At 45.0% G+C, this 19,554-nt stretch overlaps 2 protein-coding genes across 5 annotated transcripts; one reads left to right on the forward strand and one right to left on the reverse strand.

The window, feature by feature from the left end:
- Nucleotides 1-168: 168 nt before the first annotated feature.
- On the reverse strand, nt 169-10,497 carry fbxo42 (F-box protein 42). 2 transcript variants are annotated; one of them, XM_012832989.3, is made up of 10 exons: nt 10,307-10,497; nt 9,067-9,348; nt 8,703-8,819; nt 7,616-7,750; nt 5,728-5,881; nt 5,427-5,537; nt 4,568-4,664; nt 3,902-3,958; nt 3,029-3,145; nt 169-1,460 (listed from the first exon to the last, which is right to left on the reverse strand). In XM_012832989.3, exons 2-10 carry the CDS (start codon nt 9,341-9,343, stop codon nt 393-395), a joined length of 2,133 nt encoding a protein of 710 aa, XP_012688443.2. In that variant the 5' UTR covers nt 9,344-9,348; nt 10,307-10,497; the 3' UTR covers nt 169-392. The 2 variants fall into 2 exon arrangements, with proteins under 2 accessions (XP_012688443.2, XP_012688451.2); XM_012832997.3 differs by having other exon boundaries at nt 10,298-10,497.
- Nucleotides 10,498-13,585: 3,088 nt separating this feature from the next.
- Nucleotides 13,586-19,554, forward strand: LOC105905086 (SUZ domain-containing protein 1-like). 3 transcript variants are annotated; one of them, XM_031568417.2, is made up of 4 exons: nt 13,586-13,692; nt 15,275-15,324; nt 15,593-15,862; nt 17,887-19,554. In XM_031568417.2, exons 1-4 carry the CDS (start codon nt 13,672-13,674, stop codon nt 17,996-17,998), a joined length of 453 nt encoding a protein of 150 aa, XP_031424277.1. In that variant the 5' UTR covers nt 13,586-13,671; the 3' UTR covers nt 17,999-19,554. The 3 variants fall into 3 exon arrangements, with proteins under 3 accessions (XP_031424277.1, XP_012688524.1, XP_012688531.1); XM_012833070.3 differs by lacking the exon at nt 13,586-13,692 and adding an exon at nt 13,744-14,128; XM_012833077.3 differs by lacking the exon at nt 13,586-13,692 and adding an exon at nt 14,136-14,706.

The raw sequence follows: 19,554 nt of genomic DNA on the forward strand, positions 1-19,554 counted from the left end.
AGGGGGTCAGGAAAATGATTCGAACACCAATCACTTCAGAAGCAAGGTCTTTCTTTTGTGAGTGTCCTTTAAATGTGTTGAAATCTTGATACTGCTGAGCAAACAGGTTGAGCAAACGGAGTTGTCTGTTAGAGGTTAACAGTGGAGGAAAAGAGTTGAACAACAGGGTTTAGTGACACATTTCTTCTTTTTATTTCCCCCTCTCCAAGTAAAGGCCAGTTTTAATTCCCTTGCCGGGCTGAACGGAGAGAACCCCCCCCTCCCCTCCCCCCCACCTTCTCTCTTTCATTTAGTTGTGGAATCCATTGTTCTTTTTTCTTTACACCCTCTTAAACCCACAGATACACGTTAGTGTCAGTCTGTTCTTCTGTCTTCTGCCCTGCTACACTACACTACCTTTTGGCGCGCACAAAGTACAAGGCGTTGGTTTTGGGATAATATTTGACGTTCTGTTTCTTGTCCATGAGGCCGCCAAAGATGATGAGTTCGCCGCGGCCCTGCACCACCGTGTGCAGACTGGTCTCGGGCGGCCCGGTGACAGCGGCCGGAGCCCCACCGCTGCCGTACACACGCCAGGACACCACTCCCACGCTCTTGGCACGAGACACATCCAGCACGTACATCTGCATGGGTTTGCAGTTGAGCGACTGGTACAGAGGCTTCCCCACGTTCAGGCTCTGGGGTGGATGGTGGCCCAACTGCCGCCTGGCAATTGGTGGGATGGAGTGTCCGTCAGTGGGTGGAGCCTGCGGCGGACTGGAGGAGGGGGGCGGGCTGGCTAAGGCTCCACCTCCTGCTGCCGCTGCCGAGGAGGAGGAGGAGGAGGAGGAGGGCGGGGTTGAGGAGGAAGACGACAGAGCTTTGACGGCCTCCAGGCTCCGGCGCAGGGCGGCGGGGGAGACGGCCCCAGGGGGGGTGTGAGGAGAGGCAGTGGGAGGCGGTGTGTGCAGGCCATTGGTGCTGAGAGCCTCGGGGGCAGAGGACAAGGAGGAGGGAGGGGGCAAATCCCAGCCATAGTCCGCGGGTGCATGGGCATGGGGGTGAGAGTGGGCATGAGGCCGTGAGGGGGGCGAGGCCGCCTGGGCAGGACTGGTGTGGGGCGAGGGAGAGGAGCCGTTGAGCAGCGGCGGCATCGGGGGGCTGTCGGGGCCTTGAGAAGGGGAAGGCTGCTGTGGGGAGGAGGAGGAGGACGACGGGCTGCCCTCGCGGGCACCGGAGCGCTGGGAGGGCCGCGGGCGCAGCGTGCCCCAGCGGCCGTTCACGCAGGGGGCCTCCTCGACGGCGCCCAGCACCACTCCGGCGGCCCCGCTCCGCACCGGAGAGTGGGAGCGCAGTGACGGGGGCTCGGGCCCCAGCGGAGCAGGGCTGGCACTGATGGGAGAAGGCCGAGAGTTCAGGCTGGGGCTCAGGGGAGCGCGACCGGAGGGGGCCTGAGAGAAGACCACCACACACTGACCCACCTACAGGGAGAGAAGGAGAGAGACTAGTGAGAGGGGGAAGGAGAGCAGCACAGGGCGCAGTCAAAGGAAGTAAAAAGGTGGAGAAGTTGGAGAAAGACCAAAGCAGGGACAGATGGAGCAAGACGGAGAGAGGGGAAGGGAGGAGAGGAGAGGAAAGAGCAAAACAAATGTGTGCGAGTGTGAGGATGAGAGGGAATTTATGCTAGCGGTTGCTGTTCCTGGCGCGCGCCAAATGCTACGTCATCTCGGCTGGCAATTGGTGCGCTTTTGTGTCATTCCGGCTAGTAGTACACCGCCCAACTTTTGTAACCTGGCATCCGTGGTGCTGCTGGCTCATAAACAACACGGACAGCTACAAGATGAACAAACACTTGCTTTGCTAACTTCTGGCATTTGTGTCCCTGCTCATTGGCACTAATTTGAAAAGTATAGGAGGCATCCTCTACGCCAGGGGTTTTCAACTGGTTTTGTCCCAGGGACCACCATTCTGAATAGAAAGTAATTTGCGGCCCACTGATGTGCCTGCAAGCGCGTGCGTGCGTGTTTGTAACCGCCGCCACGCCCCCTCCTCCCGCACAGATATTCTGCCTATTACAAATAAATATGTGAAATTATCAGGGTACATCGCTAGCCACCACCACGCCCCCTCCCCCTGCACAGATATTCTGCCTATAACACTTAAATATGGGCAGTTATCAGGGTAGATCACTAGCCACCGTCACCACTACCCTCCCCCTTCGCACATATTCCGCCTGTAGCACTTGTCAGTGTAATTTCTTCGATATTTTTCTGGAAATCTGGAAATGTGTTGAAATCAATATAGGCTCATGTCGCGCACCCCCTGCAATGCCGCCACGGACCCCTGGTTGAAAACCCCTGCTCTACGCTGCCAAAGAAATTAGTTGCTTTTTAGGCCTTTACATACCTTTGCAAAACACAAATTTGAAAAATTGTCTAATCCAGGAGAAGAATTCAGGTCCCTGATGACGGTATGTGTAATTTGTTTATGGCTTGCATACCCCTAAAAAGCTCTCCCACTGGCAAAACCCTAATTTTCCTTCACATTCCGAGCTCTTGAAGAAGTGAATAGCTGTACCAAACACGAAGGGATCAGACCAAGGAACCTTTTGCTCGAACAAAACAGGTGACGGATACACCAAACAAAATGCATTGACGGCAAAAATCCATCAAAATGGTAAGTGGGTCATTTATATACGCACTCCAAATTGCTTTAACCTGTCTCTGTCTCAGCAACACACTCTCGTGAGATCTGGCAATATAGAAACCGCATCTCTTGTCTCGGTCAGTGACCATTGGTGCTGAGCTGAACCAGAGACTGTTCAGATATTACGCTATCTATCGGTGTAGATGGTCATTTCCTTGGAACCGACACGTATCTTTTAGGAAAAGAGTGCTGCGGGTCAAATGCACCTCTAACGAAGGTATAAAAGGTTATGGAGCCGCGTTGACGTCACAGTTCGCTCACGCAACGGCCAAACAGTCAAGCATAGCTGTGGTTTGAGAGGGTAAAAGAGAGGAGATTCTGCCCGATGAGCAATGAGCCTCACCCTGCAGGCTGGATGGCACCACAGCTCAGGGGCGCCGTGCTCTTCATTCTCCACACGGAGTTGCTGCCAGGTCCAGGCGGAGCCGCCCATGTGCAGCAGCCAGGCATCCTTCAGCAGCTGGGGGAGACAGGGGAGACAGGGGAGAGAGAGAGAGAGAGAGAGAGAGAGAGAGAGAGAGAGAGAGAGAGAGAGAGAGAGAGAGAGAGAGGGAGACAGGAGAGAGAGAGAGGGGGAGACAGGAGAGAGAGAGAGAGAGAGAGAGAGGGAGACAGGAGAGAGAGAGAGACAGGAGAGAGAGAGAAAGAAAGAGAGAGAGATTGTTCTCACTGTTAAGAATACTTCCATTGTAGTCAAGTCACATACAGGAAACACATCACACAATAAGAGCTCCTTAGATTTTGAAACACTGAAGTAACATCCAAGAGATCCACCTGTTTGGTAAAATGCCGTTTCAAGTGACCTTACACTGTCCATGTATTTAACTTTCAATCACCACACCTCCTGAGCATGTAATGGTATATCTTATATTTTATCAGTACGTACTAGGAGAAACACTAGGGTATCTGGATCTTAAGGTTTTGTTGGGAATATCTCCCTAGAACAGCAGATCTTGTTATCTGGCTGACCTCATTACACATGCGACTCTGATCTCAAAGACACACTTATCAACAACTCGGCAGTTATTTGGCAAAGTACTATATGCACGGCCACAGGAGAAACAATCATTTGATAAAGAAGATGGGAGACAAACAAGAACAGCAACAGAGACGTACAGAAAGAACAGGACACAGTCAACGCAGTGTGAGTCAACAAAGAACAAACCCTTGACAGGCCAATGGTGACAACGGCACAGAATGATCAGACTGTACTCACAGCATTAGGACCACCACATCCTCCTAGGATCAGCAATGTCTCGTTGTCAATCACAATCTGTGGAAGGAAAAATGGGTAGGTCAGCAAGGCAGCACATATTAGAAGGCAGGACATGGGGAGGGGGAGGGGAACGAAACCAATTACATTTCTGTTGGGTTACAGCAAGTAGCAAGCAAAGCAAAGTGAATCTACTCATGTAAGCCTTCGCATGTTTTATTTCTAGTTTCAATCTCAGTCGCAGACCGTAGCACTGTTCAAAGCTAACTTTAACATTGTTTTTAAAAAAAATGATTCTTTCTACAGCAGAGATCAGTCGGTCAGGCAATGGATGAGATGGTAGCGTGTATGTGGCACTGAAGGCTGTGTGGCCATGGATGAGATGGTAGCGTGTATGTGGCACTGAAGGCTGTGTGGCCATGGATGAGATGGTAGCGTGTATGTGGCACTGAAGGCTGTGTGCCACTGGATGAGATGGTAGCGTGTATGTGGCACTGAAGGCTGTGTGGCACTGAAGGCTGTGTGGCACTGGATGAGATGGTAGCGTGTATGTGGCACTGAAGGCTGTGTGGCACTGAAGGCTGTGTGGCACTGAAGGCTGTGTGGCACTGAAGGCTGTGTAGGGTAGAAGTTGTCCAGATCCCTGACCGCTGACCCCTGACCCCTCACCTGTGACTGGCCGCCCCGGGGGTGAGGGCAGGTGCCCGTGATGTTGGGCTTGGACCAGGACCACTGCTCCAGATCCAGAATCCACACATCATTACTCCTGCAAAACCCAGAGAACATTTGACAGTAGATTTTACTCAGTGGCACAGGGCAACTGGAAGGGAAGCATGGAAAAACTGACACTGAAACTGATACAACTCCCAAGCAGGACTCCTCAAAAGGTCACTTGAGCGTTCACATTTCCCCAGCATTTCAATGTCAAACTTGTAACGTATCCAGATAACCCAAATGTCACTTGTCACTGTTTTAGGGTGTGTCTGAAATCCTGTAACAGGCTGTTATATTGTCCATAACAACAGAAATGTAGCTTCAAGAAATTAAAACAAGTCAGAGCAACATTCATTTGTCTTTGTACATTCTACCCTGGTACCGTACTTCTTGTTGGTAAAGAAACTATTGTAAAAACATGTAGACTACTTGCTTCTAATTTCATGATTTATCATACTCAGTTATTCTTAGAACCAATGAGGAAGTAGTACCTTTCAATCTCAGCCCTCTTAAGAACAAAAGACTTTCAGATCAAAATATATGGATCACCGCTGCTCTTAGGAGGCTATATTTACTCTACTTTGACAAACGAACACAGAAACAAGTGCACTAATATTTATAACACACACACACTGAAGATATACCTATTCAATCAAAGAAATAAACCGCTAACATATCAGCTCTGAATCAGACATCCAGGGTCTTTCTTTTCACACGAGAAGCAACTGCTTCTTTCTGCCATGTAGACATCTTGTCTCAAGTTAGTAAATGGTGTGTGGGGTCCGGACTCAGGTGGAGTCAGGGTCTTACGTACATCTGCCGCGCGCCCAGAGAGCCTCCAAACACCACCATGGTGCTGCCAATGACTGATGAAGAGTGCCCAGCCATGGGAGGGGGGCCATGGGTCGTCACTATGCAGTTCCACCTGGACGAGTGGGGATGGAACGCAGTTAAAATGTGAAACATGAGGAGAGAGAGAGAGAATAGTGGGAGATGGGGGTCAGAAAGAAGAGAGAAATGTATGGCAAGAGGAAGAGAAGGAAGAGCTAAGCAGCAAACTAAATCAAATGAAACAGTCATAACAAACTCTTTCCTGTGATGAGGTTTTTACCCACCAGTTTTTGGAGGGAGAGTATGTGTGGATCTCATCAAAAAACCTTTCGGGTTGGTGCAAGGGGTACGGGCTGGGCCGTGTCCAGCCCCCAAACAGCACCAGGAGGTCCTTGTACATCACCAGCGTGGCCCCTGCTTTGGGTGAGGGGTAGGAGCCTGCAGAGGGGAGAGGGGCATAATGGAGTCATGCACTTAAGTAAAGACAAAACACAAGGCACTTACGCACCAGACAGTGGTGAGTGGGGTCGAAGAGGGTTAACAGACAGTGCCCTGGCATCAGACAGTGGTTTCTATGGCCTCTTTCTTTAGGCACACGTCTCCGTAAGGCGTGTAAGATTGAGTCTATAAGTCCGAGTCACCATCAGTGCTTACATGTAGAGCTTTGTGTAAGCACAATAATTATGATTGAAAATGACTGCACTGATCTCCGCCAAGGGGGTTCAGTTTTCGGCACTGTTTGCTTGTCTGTCTGACAGCAGGGTTACGCAAAAAGTACAAGGGGCGATTTTCAGGAAAACTCTGGGGGAGGGAGGTAGCATGGGCCGGGGAAGAACCCATTCCATTCTGGAGTTGATCTGAACCACGGGCGGATCCACAAAATATTGTTCACTTTCATTAACACTGCGAGATATTTGGGTATTTGTGCCCGTCAGTCAAGCAAAAAAATCTGAAAATGTTTAGCACGGTAACAATGGTTGTGTGGGCCATTCACTTCAGTTTTGTATGTAATGTGTAACATGAAATATTTTCAGCTGGTTGGAACACTAGAAATATCAGCACATCTGTATCAAAGTGCCCACAGGTCATAAAACAACTATAAGTTAAATAGCTAGCATCTATTTATAGCCTTTCACATACCACATTTTCTCTCCGACAACTCTGAAGTCATGTTTACAGACCAACCCCAATGTCTTTGCAGTTCGATAATCTACAGCCACTTAAACTCATCTGTTTGTGAATATTTTAATAGCATCTGAACTGCACTTAATTAAAGCAAGTGGTGTCAGTGTCTGGGCCCTTTCAAACCTAATGACATGGCAGCCTGGAAGTGTCATACCTAGGGGTGGGAATTGCCATGGAGGCAACGTTAGGATACCATCACGATATTTGGCCCATGATACGATATTATTCAGATTCTCTACATTTTACGATACAGTAAGTATTACGATTCGATTCTGCAATACATTGCCATTTATTTCTCCCATCTATTACATTTCGAGTACCGGGAGTCTCTGATTTCCTTACCACTTCCACGGTGACATAAGAGAAGAACGAGGTAGAGTGCCATTTTGTGGACTTCAGAAGCAATGCTATCAGAGTAGGAGTGAAATCATAACACTCAATAAATAAATATTGAGATACTTGGCGCTGCTGTATCAGCATAATATTGTGCTGAAAAATATTGCTATGCTGCACTGAATCGATTTTTTTTGTGATACCTTACCTACAGAGGCCATATCTCTAACAGAACTCAAAACCTGTCCCATGACACATGAATCTGACTCAGGGCTATGCCAGGAAGCAGCGAAGCCTTCCCATGTTGTCTTAAAATGTACACTCACTATTCAAATGCAAGTCCTAAAAAGCTGCCATCCTCCCAGATCATCTTTGTTCTGCAAACACTTGAACATTCATTACCGGAGATCACTAGTTTCTGACATCACCTTTTGGCCCTCTGTGGTAAAGGCTTTAAGACGTATTCCTGTCTTACATGTTGTTTGCAAACTCATTGCACAATCAATGCTTTTACCTCACTGCTCAGAGGTCATAAATTACAGCAAGTCTTGATTTTAATATAAGTTTGTACCGAATGTAAAAAATACTCAATAGACTGTTGCCTCAACAGTTGATGGCTACAACTGTACATAGAGACTGGTAACAAGCATGTACCTGAAGCCAAAGGGCGGATCCACTCCTTGCTGTTGAGGTCAAGCCTCCACAAGTCATTGAAGGCAGCATTGCAGCTACTCTGAGTGCAGCCGCCAAACACATACATGGACTGGTTGGAATCATAATAGCACGCACCTACAAAAGACACAAAAAGTTCTCATTAGTTTCATTGAACAGGCGACACTTTAAAAGGTTCCAAAAATCACAGTGCAACTTTCTTGAAACTAAATAAGCAAGACCAGCTAAACAAGAGAGATCAAAAATCAAGCCTCTCCACTCCTGCTTACACACTTTCCCCCTGTACCTCTCAAGGCAGCATTTCTGGAACTGTTGTGCGACGATCATTCTCTAACTATAAAGAAACTATACATTTGTATAGTTGTATATCTTCTCTGAGCTTCTCATTGGTAGACAGACGTTCTATCAGAAATTTCAGAAGCTAACATCTCTCTCACAATATCTGAAATGTTCGATAAGCTTAGCTAATAGAGGTCATAAGACATACTTTTGAGGAATCATCAAAAACTGCCATTACACTACTTTAGAAGGACTAGAAGGTGCTACATTGACAATGTGAGACTTGAATGACAATACAGCCTCATTCACACAGACCTGCTCTCCTGTCAATTAGCACTTCCTGCTAACAAGCTGGTGTGAACGCAGCCAAGGAATTGATCCTGCTACTTCAAATTCACTGACAAAGCAGAGGTGCGGCATCGTTCTCAAACAGATGCCAATGCATAAGGCCACTAAATTAGCGCTGCATGCTTACTTTGTAAGATATTGTATTGACCTGAAATTAAGCTTTTTTTTTAAGCAATAACTTTAACAGAAAAAAAACCTAGAATGAGAAGAAAAGACCTAACAAACAGGAATTTAAACCAAAACCAATTCTTCCCAGTACATGTGTGGAATTTGTGTATTTGAAGAGCACAAGATAAAAAGGAACGACTGCTGAGATGACTCATTTTCATTAGATTAGTACAGCATCTGAAACATTCCTGTGAAATGGACACTAGAGCGAAAGGAGGGGGGAATCCCAGACAGATGGGAAACAGGGTGACCATAGAAAAGGATGTGTACTGACTGTGTGAGAACCGCTGGGTGATTGGCGTCCCAGGATATGGGTAAGTGCGACTCTCCCACTGAATGTTCCCCTCCTGGACAGCCCTCAAGAAACCATGGTAACATTGATATGCTACACCTGGAGAGATTGAGGGAAGGTGTCAATGCAGCACTTTTGATTGCACCACACACACTAACAAACTGGCCAAGGAGCTCAGCCCAAACCAGCATTTACATTCAGGCTGACAAAAAAGAGGGCCTCATGCAACTGCACCTAACACAACAGAGAGTAGAAAGTACCACATGCAAAGCTAACAGCAGCATAAACACAAATGACCATCATGAGCACTTTCCAAAGAATGTTCCTTCATTTAGAGTGTACTCACCTTTGATGAGGCGATACCACTGTTTACAGACCAGGGCTGCTGTCTTGTGTTCCTGATATGGTGAAAGAAAGGAGAGGATGTACTCCAGCACTTCTTCTGGAAGCTCCACCATGGCTCTCTGACTCCTTGGCTCGTCCCGGCTCATCCTCTGCCCGTTCTGCTCCTCTGTGCTTACCCCCACCTTCATGCCCACACTCGGGTCCCCTGACCCCACCCCACCATCTTCTGTATCCATGGCAACAAAGCAGCCATCCTCGCTGTCTGAAGAGCGGGACATACTGCCTGATAAAATGAAACAAATAGGAATACTATTACAATTACTCAAATCAATACTCAATTGCTTCAGATCAGATCGAGATAATATCACAATTTGAATAAGGCCTATTATAAATACAATTTGAATAAGGCCTAAAATATGAGGAAAGCCGCAAACGAATATCTATTAAGACTGCTCATGTCTTTTTACAAGCTGGAAAGGGGAAATCAGACGGAAATGTTGTGAACCTTGTTTAGAGTATTATGACATTGGCGTAAATCGTTACAGCAGAACCAGAATTTGGCCCTCATTGCATATTCGAGAAATAGGTACTCGCTGCTTAACGTTAGCCATACTTAGCCAACATGTATCACATTTTTTAAATAGATTGATTGAAATCAAGAGGCTACCCTTATCTAGCTACACAACCAAGTTAGCCAACCTTTGCTTGTCAGGCATGGTTAACTAGAATGATATAGGCACACCTAAAGAAATTAGATCTTAAACTGCATGAGTTAAGTTAGCTATTCCCTCATAAGAGTTCACAGCTTCACCAAAAACCCTTTAACAATTCGCCTGACTTGAAGTATGTTGACGGCAACTGGTTATTTAGCTAACAAAATCAGCTAACGTGAGCCAGCTAACGATAGCTGGGCCAGGGACAATTTTAGGAGTTGCTGTTGTCGTTGTGTACTGCACATGATTCCATCATCAGGTATTACGATAATGTATCCTAGCATAAATAGCTTCAATTATTATAGGTGTATTGGACAGCATACACAGCACAAGGCTTTGGGATGTCCAACATTAGCTTGCTAGTTACCAATCTGCCGGTTAAATAAGGCCGAAAGCTAGCTTGTTAAAACTGAGCTATACGCTAGCTAGCATGCTGCACAGGCTAACGAAGGCTTACTAATCAAGATGGACACCTATTTTTCTACACATAGTTTGAGGATTTCTGTTAATTTGACTCACCGTACTTACCACTGTAGTACTCTCTGTCCCTCCTTCTGTTTACGTGTGTAACCCGTTCTATGGTAGTTCCCTTTATCAGCTACAGTAGTAAATCACCAATCTCAAAACATTCGCCATCTTCCCCACTGGCAGCAGCTTCCGCGAGGACTCGTGAACGCGCACGCAAAAAGCTTCAGCTAGGGCGTCATGAAAAGATGTTGACGAAGGCCATCATAAAAACCTGAAATACCTTCCACTCAACTCATCTGAGACAGTCCTGTGAGGAAACGAGACCAAGTAAAGAATTAGGTTGCAGGCTTTTAAGAGCATTTTCCAAGAGTGTGCTGTGCTGAAATATAATTTAACATATATATGTAATTTGCATTTGACATAGGTTGTCCCTAGAGCCTAAAGCAGGCTAGTTTGTCTTTTGTAGTCCACGAAGAACGATATTTTTGTCGTTGGTGTCATCACGAAGGCTAAAAAGGCTACAACCATTAGCATTAAACGCATGTAAGCATTACAAATAGCTGCTTAGAATTAAATGCTTTCCATATGAGGAAAATATGGTTAATTGTTAAAGCTTAAAAATGGCCTACCGTAGATGTCAGATCCAAGTGTTATTCTCATAGTCAGAAGGCATGTTTCTAATGCTGTGGTTGTTCTTCATTATTAATACAAATCCTAAACATTTACATATGACGAATGGCCTTCATTCATTTTTACAGTAGGATACCACCACCACCAGAAGCTGATGTGGTGCTCCTCACTGTCTTCACACCAACTAAAAGGAAAATGGTATGGTTGGCTAACCAAAGGAAGAACATCAACAGAAAACAATGTTGTGTGGAGGGTATTCTAGGTATGTGGTTTAGTGACAAACATGGCTAAGTTAACGCAAAGTAAGTGCTACACCTCCTAACAGAAAAGCCCTATGGCTTTGTTTTGCAAGGAGAAGGAAGCCATTGGGCTCTTCTATTAGGAGGTTTACCACTTACTCTGAGTTAACTTTCGTAGGTTTGTCACTAAACCAAGTACTTGGAACACCCCCCTGGTAGGGTCAAGTAGTAACTATTTAAAGTGTAACTTCACCTCCAGCTCTGAGCCTAACTCCAGCATAATTTAGAAAAATGCTAAAAGGTGGCTAAGGGGCTGAGACATTGATGTTGTAGGCCTGAAATAAATCAACAGTTCAGTTTGGGTTGATGCAAAAATGATAGACTTTCCAGTATCACATTCACATCCCCATATGAAAACATAACATAACCTATAACCCAAACCAGCAGATATTTTTTGTGGCAGTGCACCATTAGTCAGTGTAGGCAGGTTAATGTCCGTGTGCACAACCACACTGCTGCTGAAAAAAATCCAAGGGGAAATATTGAATGAGTAACCGTGTTAAAATAATCTTTTTAAAGAGGCATTAAGGAGTATTGCCTAAAACCAGCAGGCTAGATAGCTAACAGACAGCAGATGTGCAAACCTGCAACACCACAGTTGCCAGCTAGTTTACGAATCAACGTTTTTCACTTATATATTTGGCCGAGTTGTGCTGTAAAACCTATTCTATAAAAATGTGTACAATTGTAACTACAATTGAAAGAATTGAAATTGTCTCAGTGCGCTTTACAGAGCCAAGAGCCTGAACTCCCTAGAGCAAACCCTCCCTTTTAACAGGAAAAAGCCTTGAGCAGGACCCTGCTCATGAACCCAGCTCATAAGGGGGGACCCATCTGCTTAGGGCTGGCCAGGTAGAGAGACAGAAGATGGGGTAGGAGGATAATATATTCAAGGGTACATACAAGATTGATAGTGGATGGAAATGGACAGAGTAACCAGCATGCAGAGTACTGGTTGTAGAACAGCTTGGTGCGTGTACAGTGCTCACAAGTGTAACGGCAGCCAGCGAATACAGTGCTGTCACTCCCTGACACGTTAAGAGACATACTAGCGACCAACGGGAGCACCATGGGTTTTAGCCTCCTCACTGGCACGCCCGCCTCCCATGCCCAAGGTTGCCCAGTCTGGTGCGGGACTGTCCTCGTCTGCACAACGCATGTTACATTAGGTCACTGTTTTAACACAAGTGCACTATGGAGCAGAGCATCACTGGGAAACAGACTCACACAAAATATGTATATAAGACGTATCATGTATCCTAATCATAGCATAGCAGGTTGGTAGGAATATGCAGCTGTACGTAGAGGACTTCTGCAAGTGGATTAGATGGAAAGGCTGCAGCAGTTAGTGAAATATGTTGGTTCGTAAAACCGGCAACTGTGCTGTTGCTTGTTTGCACGTCTGCAGGCTGCTAACTACCTAGTAGTTCACTAGTTTTAGACAAATACTCCTTAATGTCCTTAATGGCAGCTGTTTGCGTTGCACTTCTGACTTCTAGTCAGTCCTTCCCTGCTGATCCAGTTTTGCCAGGAAACGGGCAGGGAAAATCATTGCAGACCTCTCACACCCTGGATATAATCTGTTCCAACTCCTCCCCTCTGGCAGGCGCTACAGAACTCTGTACACCAAAACCACCAGACACAGGAACAGGTTCTTCCCCCTTGCCGTCCCTCCAATGAACAGTTGACTACTAAACTGTTGTGTTATACTGTATATTTCAGTGTAAGTACATTGAGAGCCACTAAACCCGGAGTCAAATTCCTTGTATGTGTAAATGTACTTGGCCAATAGACACGATTCTGATTTTGCAATCTTGTATTTTACAAATTCAGCAGATTCAAGGATTTCCAGCAGTTGCAATGTTCTCTTATTATTGCAATATTTCTGCAAAAAAAAAAAAACCTCAAAGTCATGGCATTTCAGCAATAGATTTGATTTAACTCAGAATCACCACAATTTCAACTGCAATTTTTTGAGAATGCCTGCAAATTGAGTATACCTTTGGCCGCAACAAGGACAACACACCCTTGCAAGATCCTGGAGGGACTGTCTAGTGGCATGTTGACCTTTAAACGTGCACTTAAGACATATCTCTTTAATCTCGCCTATCACTCTCTGCAGCCTTAATCCATGACGTATTATACTCGATTCTCGTCTCTGAACTCATTTATATTTTGTATGTGCTCTCATAGAGTTAACACAATGACGCCATAGGATGGGCCGCCCATTTCATTATGTGGATATGTAGCTACTAAATGGTCATAGATACGTCAAGGTTTAGGATGATTTTAAACAGTAGATGGCGTGTTGAGCCAATTTCAACCCATACAATGCCGATTTGTATAAATTAACACCAGCATTGATGTCCTTGATCACAGTTCAGTCATATCATATATTTTACAGCTCAAAAATCATATTTTAGTGTGGGGTTACACTTTAAAGGACCCCAAAGAGAACTGGAGTAGGCTAGCATCATTTGCATGTGATGTGGGCGCATGTCAGACGAAGTGGATGAGGTGAGCAAAGACAGTTATCCAGACAGAACACTGAGTTTTGTACTGTAGTTGCGTGTTGAAAGACAGCTAGTTTTCAGCAGGAAGCTTTTCCTGCTCACCGGGTAGAGGAAATTCTGAACCTGAAATTGAAAACATATTGGGGTTAAACATTTCGGTAACATGTTTTTTTCAGTTAAAATTGGACTAATTATCGTTTTTAAGTTGCCTGGTTGGGAAAGGGCGTTATGATTCTAGTCAATCGCTATTCTAGTCTGTAGCCTCGACGGCCAGTCGGCCACAGTAGAGGGCAGCAGCTCCCCTTTCTTAAGTAAAGTTTGGGTCGCCGGAAGACCTGAGAGCGCGTCTGGATCTGTGGTTTGTCTGGGTGGGAGAGGCTAGTTAGAACATGGAAGATGACGAGGTTTCAGAAAACTGGGAGGAAGCGGCGGACAGCGGTGTAAGCCAAACCATTACGTTACTCTATCCTCTGTAAATTAGATAAAGTCATTTGTATTAATATTCACTTAACGGTTGTCTCAAGCCATTTGACAGTGTGGTGGAATTGATGTTTTCTTTGCTAACATGATAAATAGCCAGCTAAATGGCTAGGAAACAAGATGCAAGCTTTCTAAAGGAGAAACGTCCATATAGCAGTAAGAAGGCCTAGCAGCATGCTAGTGGCTTGCCTTAGCGAGCAACGTAACGTTACAGTTTAACGTTCCTGTGACCGACATGCCATAATTAGAATTGGATATCAGTGTCAGTTAGGGTTATTTTAAGTGTTCCCAAGAACTTGCTGGTGAGGACCATGATATGACTGAGCCTCAGTTTACTCGCAAATTTGGTAGTTCAGGGAAAACGGCTAGACCACTGGCTAGTTTAGTTAGCTAAACATTAGCTGGCATTAGGTAGCATGCTGGCTAGTAGCTAGCAACTAGCTAGCTGTAGGATGCATAGGTGAATGGTGTGGATTATTATCGAAGTTAGTGATTCTTGTGTCCTATGACAATGATGTCTTCAAAACCCAGTACAATGGTAACGTTAAATTTGATCGTTTATACTCTCTTGCAATGTTTCACGATTTTCTATAAAAACTAGTTTATTTTAGAGAATGGAGTTCTACTAAGAAATGCTAGTCTAGCTAACCTAGCACAGAATCATTATTATAGAGTATGGACGGTCGCTGAATGGTAGATTTGGTTTATTCATGGCAAAGCAAAGCATTACGTCCTGTAAGGAGTTGGTCATATATCGTATGGTGGAATAAGCGGCTGAACAAGAAGCGTGCCCAGTTGCAGTACCATACCATTAGTGACTTAAAACATGAGTGAAGTTAGCCAGTCTGCTACCATAGCTGACAGACGTTTAGTCCACCAACCGAAAGAGTGTCACCATAGACTTTATAAGGATTTGGGTTTCACCCACAGTGTTGGATTAACCATAGCTGTCAAAAGTATTAATACATTGAATGTACATGCTCTTACATTGTTTTCTTTTAATCTGTGGAAATGTTCAGGTTTCCTGTGTTACATTCAACTAGCTAATTGTTTCTGGCTTGGTTCCTTCCTGGATTTCTCTGAAACCTGTTCCTTTCTCCTTTTAGGAATTTGAGAGGAGATTGGAGGCTAAACTGAAAATTAGTGAGAAAGCTAAGTGAGTATGACGATTAAAATAAAAAGTGAAGTGTGACATTGACATCGTTTGGACATCCCTTTAAGAATGCAGTCTGCGATTCGGTTTTGAGCGCAAACACTGAACGGACAGTTTATCTGACAAAATGTGTATGGGATTTGAATCGCGTATTGCACCTTTTAAATGTAACGTTTGATTTAACATAATTTGACAGCCCTGGGAAAGTAACATGTAATTACTGAAAAGTCAGTTTTCTAAATATAAAATGGAGGATGTTCTGTCTGTGCAGGAAGTCTTCTGGCGGCTCTGGAGGTTCCCCTGTGAGGACAGCCATGGTAATCCAGGACGACTCGCAGCCTGCTGCCCCTCCACCTCAGATACGCATTTTAAAGCGGCCATCCAGTAACGGCTCCTTGGGCAACGCTGCCGCACTGGCTCGACCTGCCGTGCCGGTGAAGACCCTGGCCCAGAGAGAGGCAGAGTATGCAGAGGCACGTCGTAGGATTCTGGGTAGTGCCAGTTCTGAAGAGTCTACTTCAGACAAACCAAGCCCCGACAGGTCAGAGGATTGCAAGTTAAAATCTCTGCTCAAGAAATCTGTGTTTTAGATTAATCTAATTGACTTAAAATGTTGTACCAGCACAGGATAATCCATAATTCATCAGCTGTTGTTGATGTATACGTGGCTAGTAGGAGAAACTACCATAGTGTTGTGTACAAGGAGAGGTAAGTTATAGATACAAGAGTTAGTTATGTGGCACTATCCTTTTTACCTATGGTTCTCCACTTCTTCTGTAATTCCTTCCATAGTATGTTAAGATATACGTACAGGCAGATAATGTTTTCTGGTGAATTAAAATGCGTATCCGAGGGCCGTACTGAATTAACTGAAAACAGGAAAACAGCCTAAATGAAAAATGTTGACCCTCAGGTCGTCGTCAGGCAAGATTGTAACGTTAGTAGTTCAATCGTTTAAAAGAAACAATAGGTAGAAACTAGGGATACAATGGTACAGAGGGCCTACGGTTCATTATGCATCATAGTTTTTGGGCCATGGTAACTGTACGGTTTCGGTATCTTTATATGTAAACAAAAACAAAAATCACCCTTTAAAGAACAAACTGTTTATTTTGCTTCTACGCAAATATAACGTTTTATTCAGAAAAATGTCAGCATGACTGACTAGGCCTGGTTTCTGTCTCTACTACATTGAGGTAGCTTTCACTTGCTCTGGAGGTCCAACTATCATTGGAGAGAGCTAGATAGGTTGTCTGGGTCAATTCGTTTTCAATTTCATTGTAACGTGGTTCATTTTTCCATCAGGTGACCTAATCCTGTCATTCCGGTCATTAACCACCCAATAGGGCTGCAAATCTTTGGCTATAAATATTAACACATGGGATAGATGGGGATGTAAGTGAGGCATCATGTTAGAACTGTTTCCACTCGAGTAGCCAACCGTGGCCAAGAAATGCGTCCAGACTGTACTTTGTTTACATTCTTCTTATCCTCGTCATCGTATTGAACGCTGAATCCAAAAGGTCCCCACGCAGCGGACTTGAAAGACATGGTACCTCGAGTGTTCACCGTTGTCAAATTGGAGCCATCATCATTTTGTTTTTAGTTTCCCCGCTCTTCTCTTGCTCCTATTTGCATACAGAGCACTGCTGGGCTCCAGGGAAATTCTAACTGGCTCCAGAGATGTTCTGTGGATCTGAATGTACACCATTCGTGTAGTCGGCAGTGCAGTAAGCAAGTTTGGAAAATTATAGGAATTGACAGGTGATGCATTCACCCTGATACATTAATGGGATTTGAGTGGGAGCCAGACCCATTCAAGCTTTACCTGTCAGAGTTACTGTTTGCATTACTAACGGTAATCCTTTGGGGGGAAAAATAGCCTATGCATATTCAAAATATTAATATATAAAACATATTAAAAAGTCTTCTTATGTACTTTTATAAATACCTGTGTTTGCATAGAAACAGTCTTTGATCTTTAGAGTGCTGAAATGGCTAGGGAACACAAGAAATGCATCCAGCAGTTAAGCGAGTAGCCTACCACCCTGCCACCTCTGGTGAGTGGTTTTGGAGAATTCTGACCCTGACAGCTGCCAAAGACATAACATTCCCTCAGATGAGAATATCTTTCGTAGAGAACATCATTGGAATAAGCGAAAGGATTTTGGTCTTTTAATACCCTTGCTCTTCGGAGTGAGCCTCTCACAATCTGCGCCGATGTCAATTTCGTCTTCTCAGGTTGTGTGCGAAGGGGGCGGTTAAACCCGAAGATAACCTGCCCAGAGCAGTTTAGAACGTCAATTGCCATGCCCTGGGCAAAACTGAACCACTTTTCGTGGTACTGGTTAATCGGGGTTTAAACTCGGCACCACAAAGTTACTTCTGAAGTAACCTGGATAAGCCAGTGACTTCGCTCCGTAGTACAGCCCTCAGGTCTTTGCATTTTGGTTGTTATTTACTTAACCGTCGCTGTGATCTCCAATAAGTCACAGTAGAAAGATTGTCTCAGAAACATTGCCTATTGTTCCAACAACCTGTTATGTGTATGTCCTTCCCTTTTAGGCCAGTGCGTGTCACTGCTCCACCTTCATCAGAACAAGACAGGCTTAACAATCATGCAATCCGCCAACCAACAGGTCCCGATGGCTCGCAAGGCTTCCACCACTGTAGATAGAGAGGGGAAGGGGAGAGAGGGGTCCGTCTACTACCCAGAGAGAGTCAGTGGGGAGGCCCAAATCTACACAGATGGGCTGGTGACAAACAAAAATACACAAAACCACGGTGATCTTTTCCAGAATTGGAGCGAGCAGCATGAAGATGAAACGTATTGCTTGGGAAGGTCACACAAAGATCCTTCCCTCCATTCTCACCCTTACCTCCACTCCCTGCCACCATGCTCCTGAAACTGGCCGCCGGTGGACCCTCGGCACTCCCCCACACTGGGACGTGGGGCCATGTTGCTGTGCTGCTGAGGGTCAGGAGTGTCTGCCACAGCCCACACTGTGACTCGCCCACGGCTTCCTCAGGACTCTGCTCACTGTGATGGCTCCCCGGTGAGCACCTCCCAGCCCTGCGTCGGGGCTTCGGTGTGCTTTGGGAACGGCCAAGAGTGCACCAGCTTGGGCTGGAAGAGTGGCTGCGCTGGGACATGGAACAGGTGGAGGCCCAACCACAGTCAGTGGATTGAGCCAGACATGACCCCAAGAAGGGACCAGCAAGAGAGTAGGAGTATAGTTTCACAATAGGTGTTAGCTCAAATTAGCAATAATACTGATAAAACATAAAAAACATGGGCCCATCTCTCCCCTGGGCTGCTCCTACCCATGCGAAAATAACCTCCATCTCTGAGTATTTGGACTGTCTTTATTTTATTTTTTTTAAAAGCAGCTTATAGATTTTGTCACTGTATGTCTGAGCGGCAGTAGTAAGAATGTGTACAGCTTTGAGTTTTAGAGTTTCTCAGTTTGATCATACTGTCAAATGCCTTTTAATTTGTGTCACAGTTGTGCTTAAAGACTATTTCTGAATGGTAGCTTGATTTAGATACGTCAAAGCTCTTAGCATTAGTACTCATAACATAGTTTCTTCAGCCACTGGAAAAAAATGAACGTCTGTGCTCTTTAGCAGTTTGATAGTGAAATTCAAGACGTGGAGTTTAGAGGCTTTCACATTTTACTGTAGATTCAGTTCAAGATGGTTCCTTATTCAAGTTTCAATGACTTACTTCATTTTGTGACCTGCCTCTCATACAGGTGTTGCTTTTGTCAAAAAGAAAATGTAATGAAATTAGCTATGAACAGAACATCTGCATACAAGGTCCCTCAGCTCAGATACAACCTTATTTGGTTTCAGCTATATTGGTTCAGGAGATAGAACAGCTGGTTAAGGCCTTTCCGTTTCATGCATCAGACTGTGGCTGTTTCTTCCACAAGTTATGAAGCAATTCTGGATTCTGAGATTGTCCAACCATTTTCCTCACTCCCCACTATTCACTCCATCTTCCACTCAATATAGGGGTCCTCAGGAAAAAAAAAAGATGTTGCATAATCTGGGTCGTTTCCAGTGGCAAACAAATCTGTCTGGGTCTTCACCCACAGCTTGTGCGATCATATCTAATGTCTTGTGGAGAACACAAAACAAAGCCTGTAAAATTTCTAAATAATCCCTTTAATAAAAACTTTGACAAAGTACCTATGTGTGAATAAAACTGTTGGCTTGTTGAGAATGTCA

Source organism: Clupea harengus, chromosome 5 (genome assembly GCF_900700415.2).
Source record: "Clupea harengus chromosome 5, Ch_v2.0.2, whole genome shotgun sequence".
NCBI lineage: Eukaryota > Metazoa > Chordata > Actinopteri > Clupeiformes > Clupeidae > Clupea > Clupea harengus.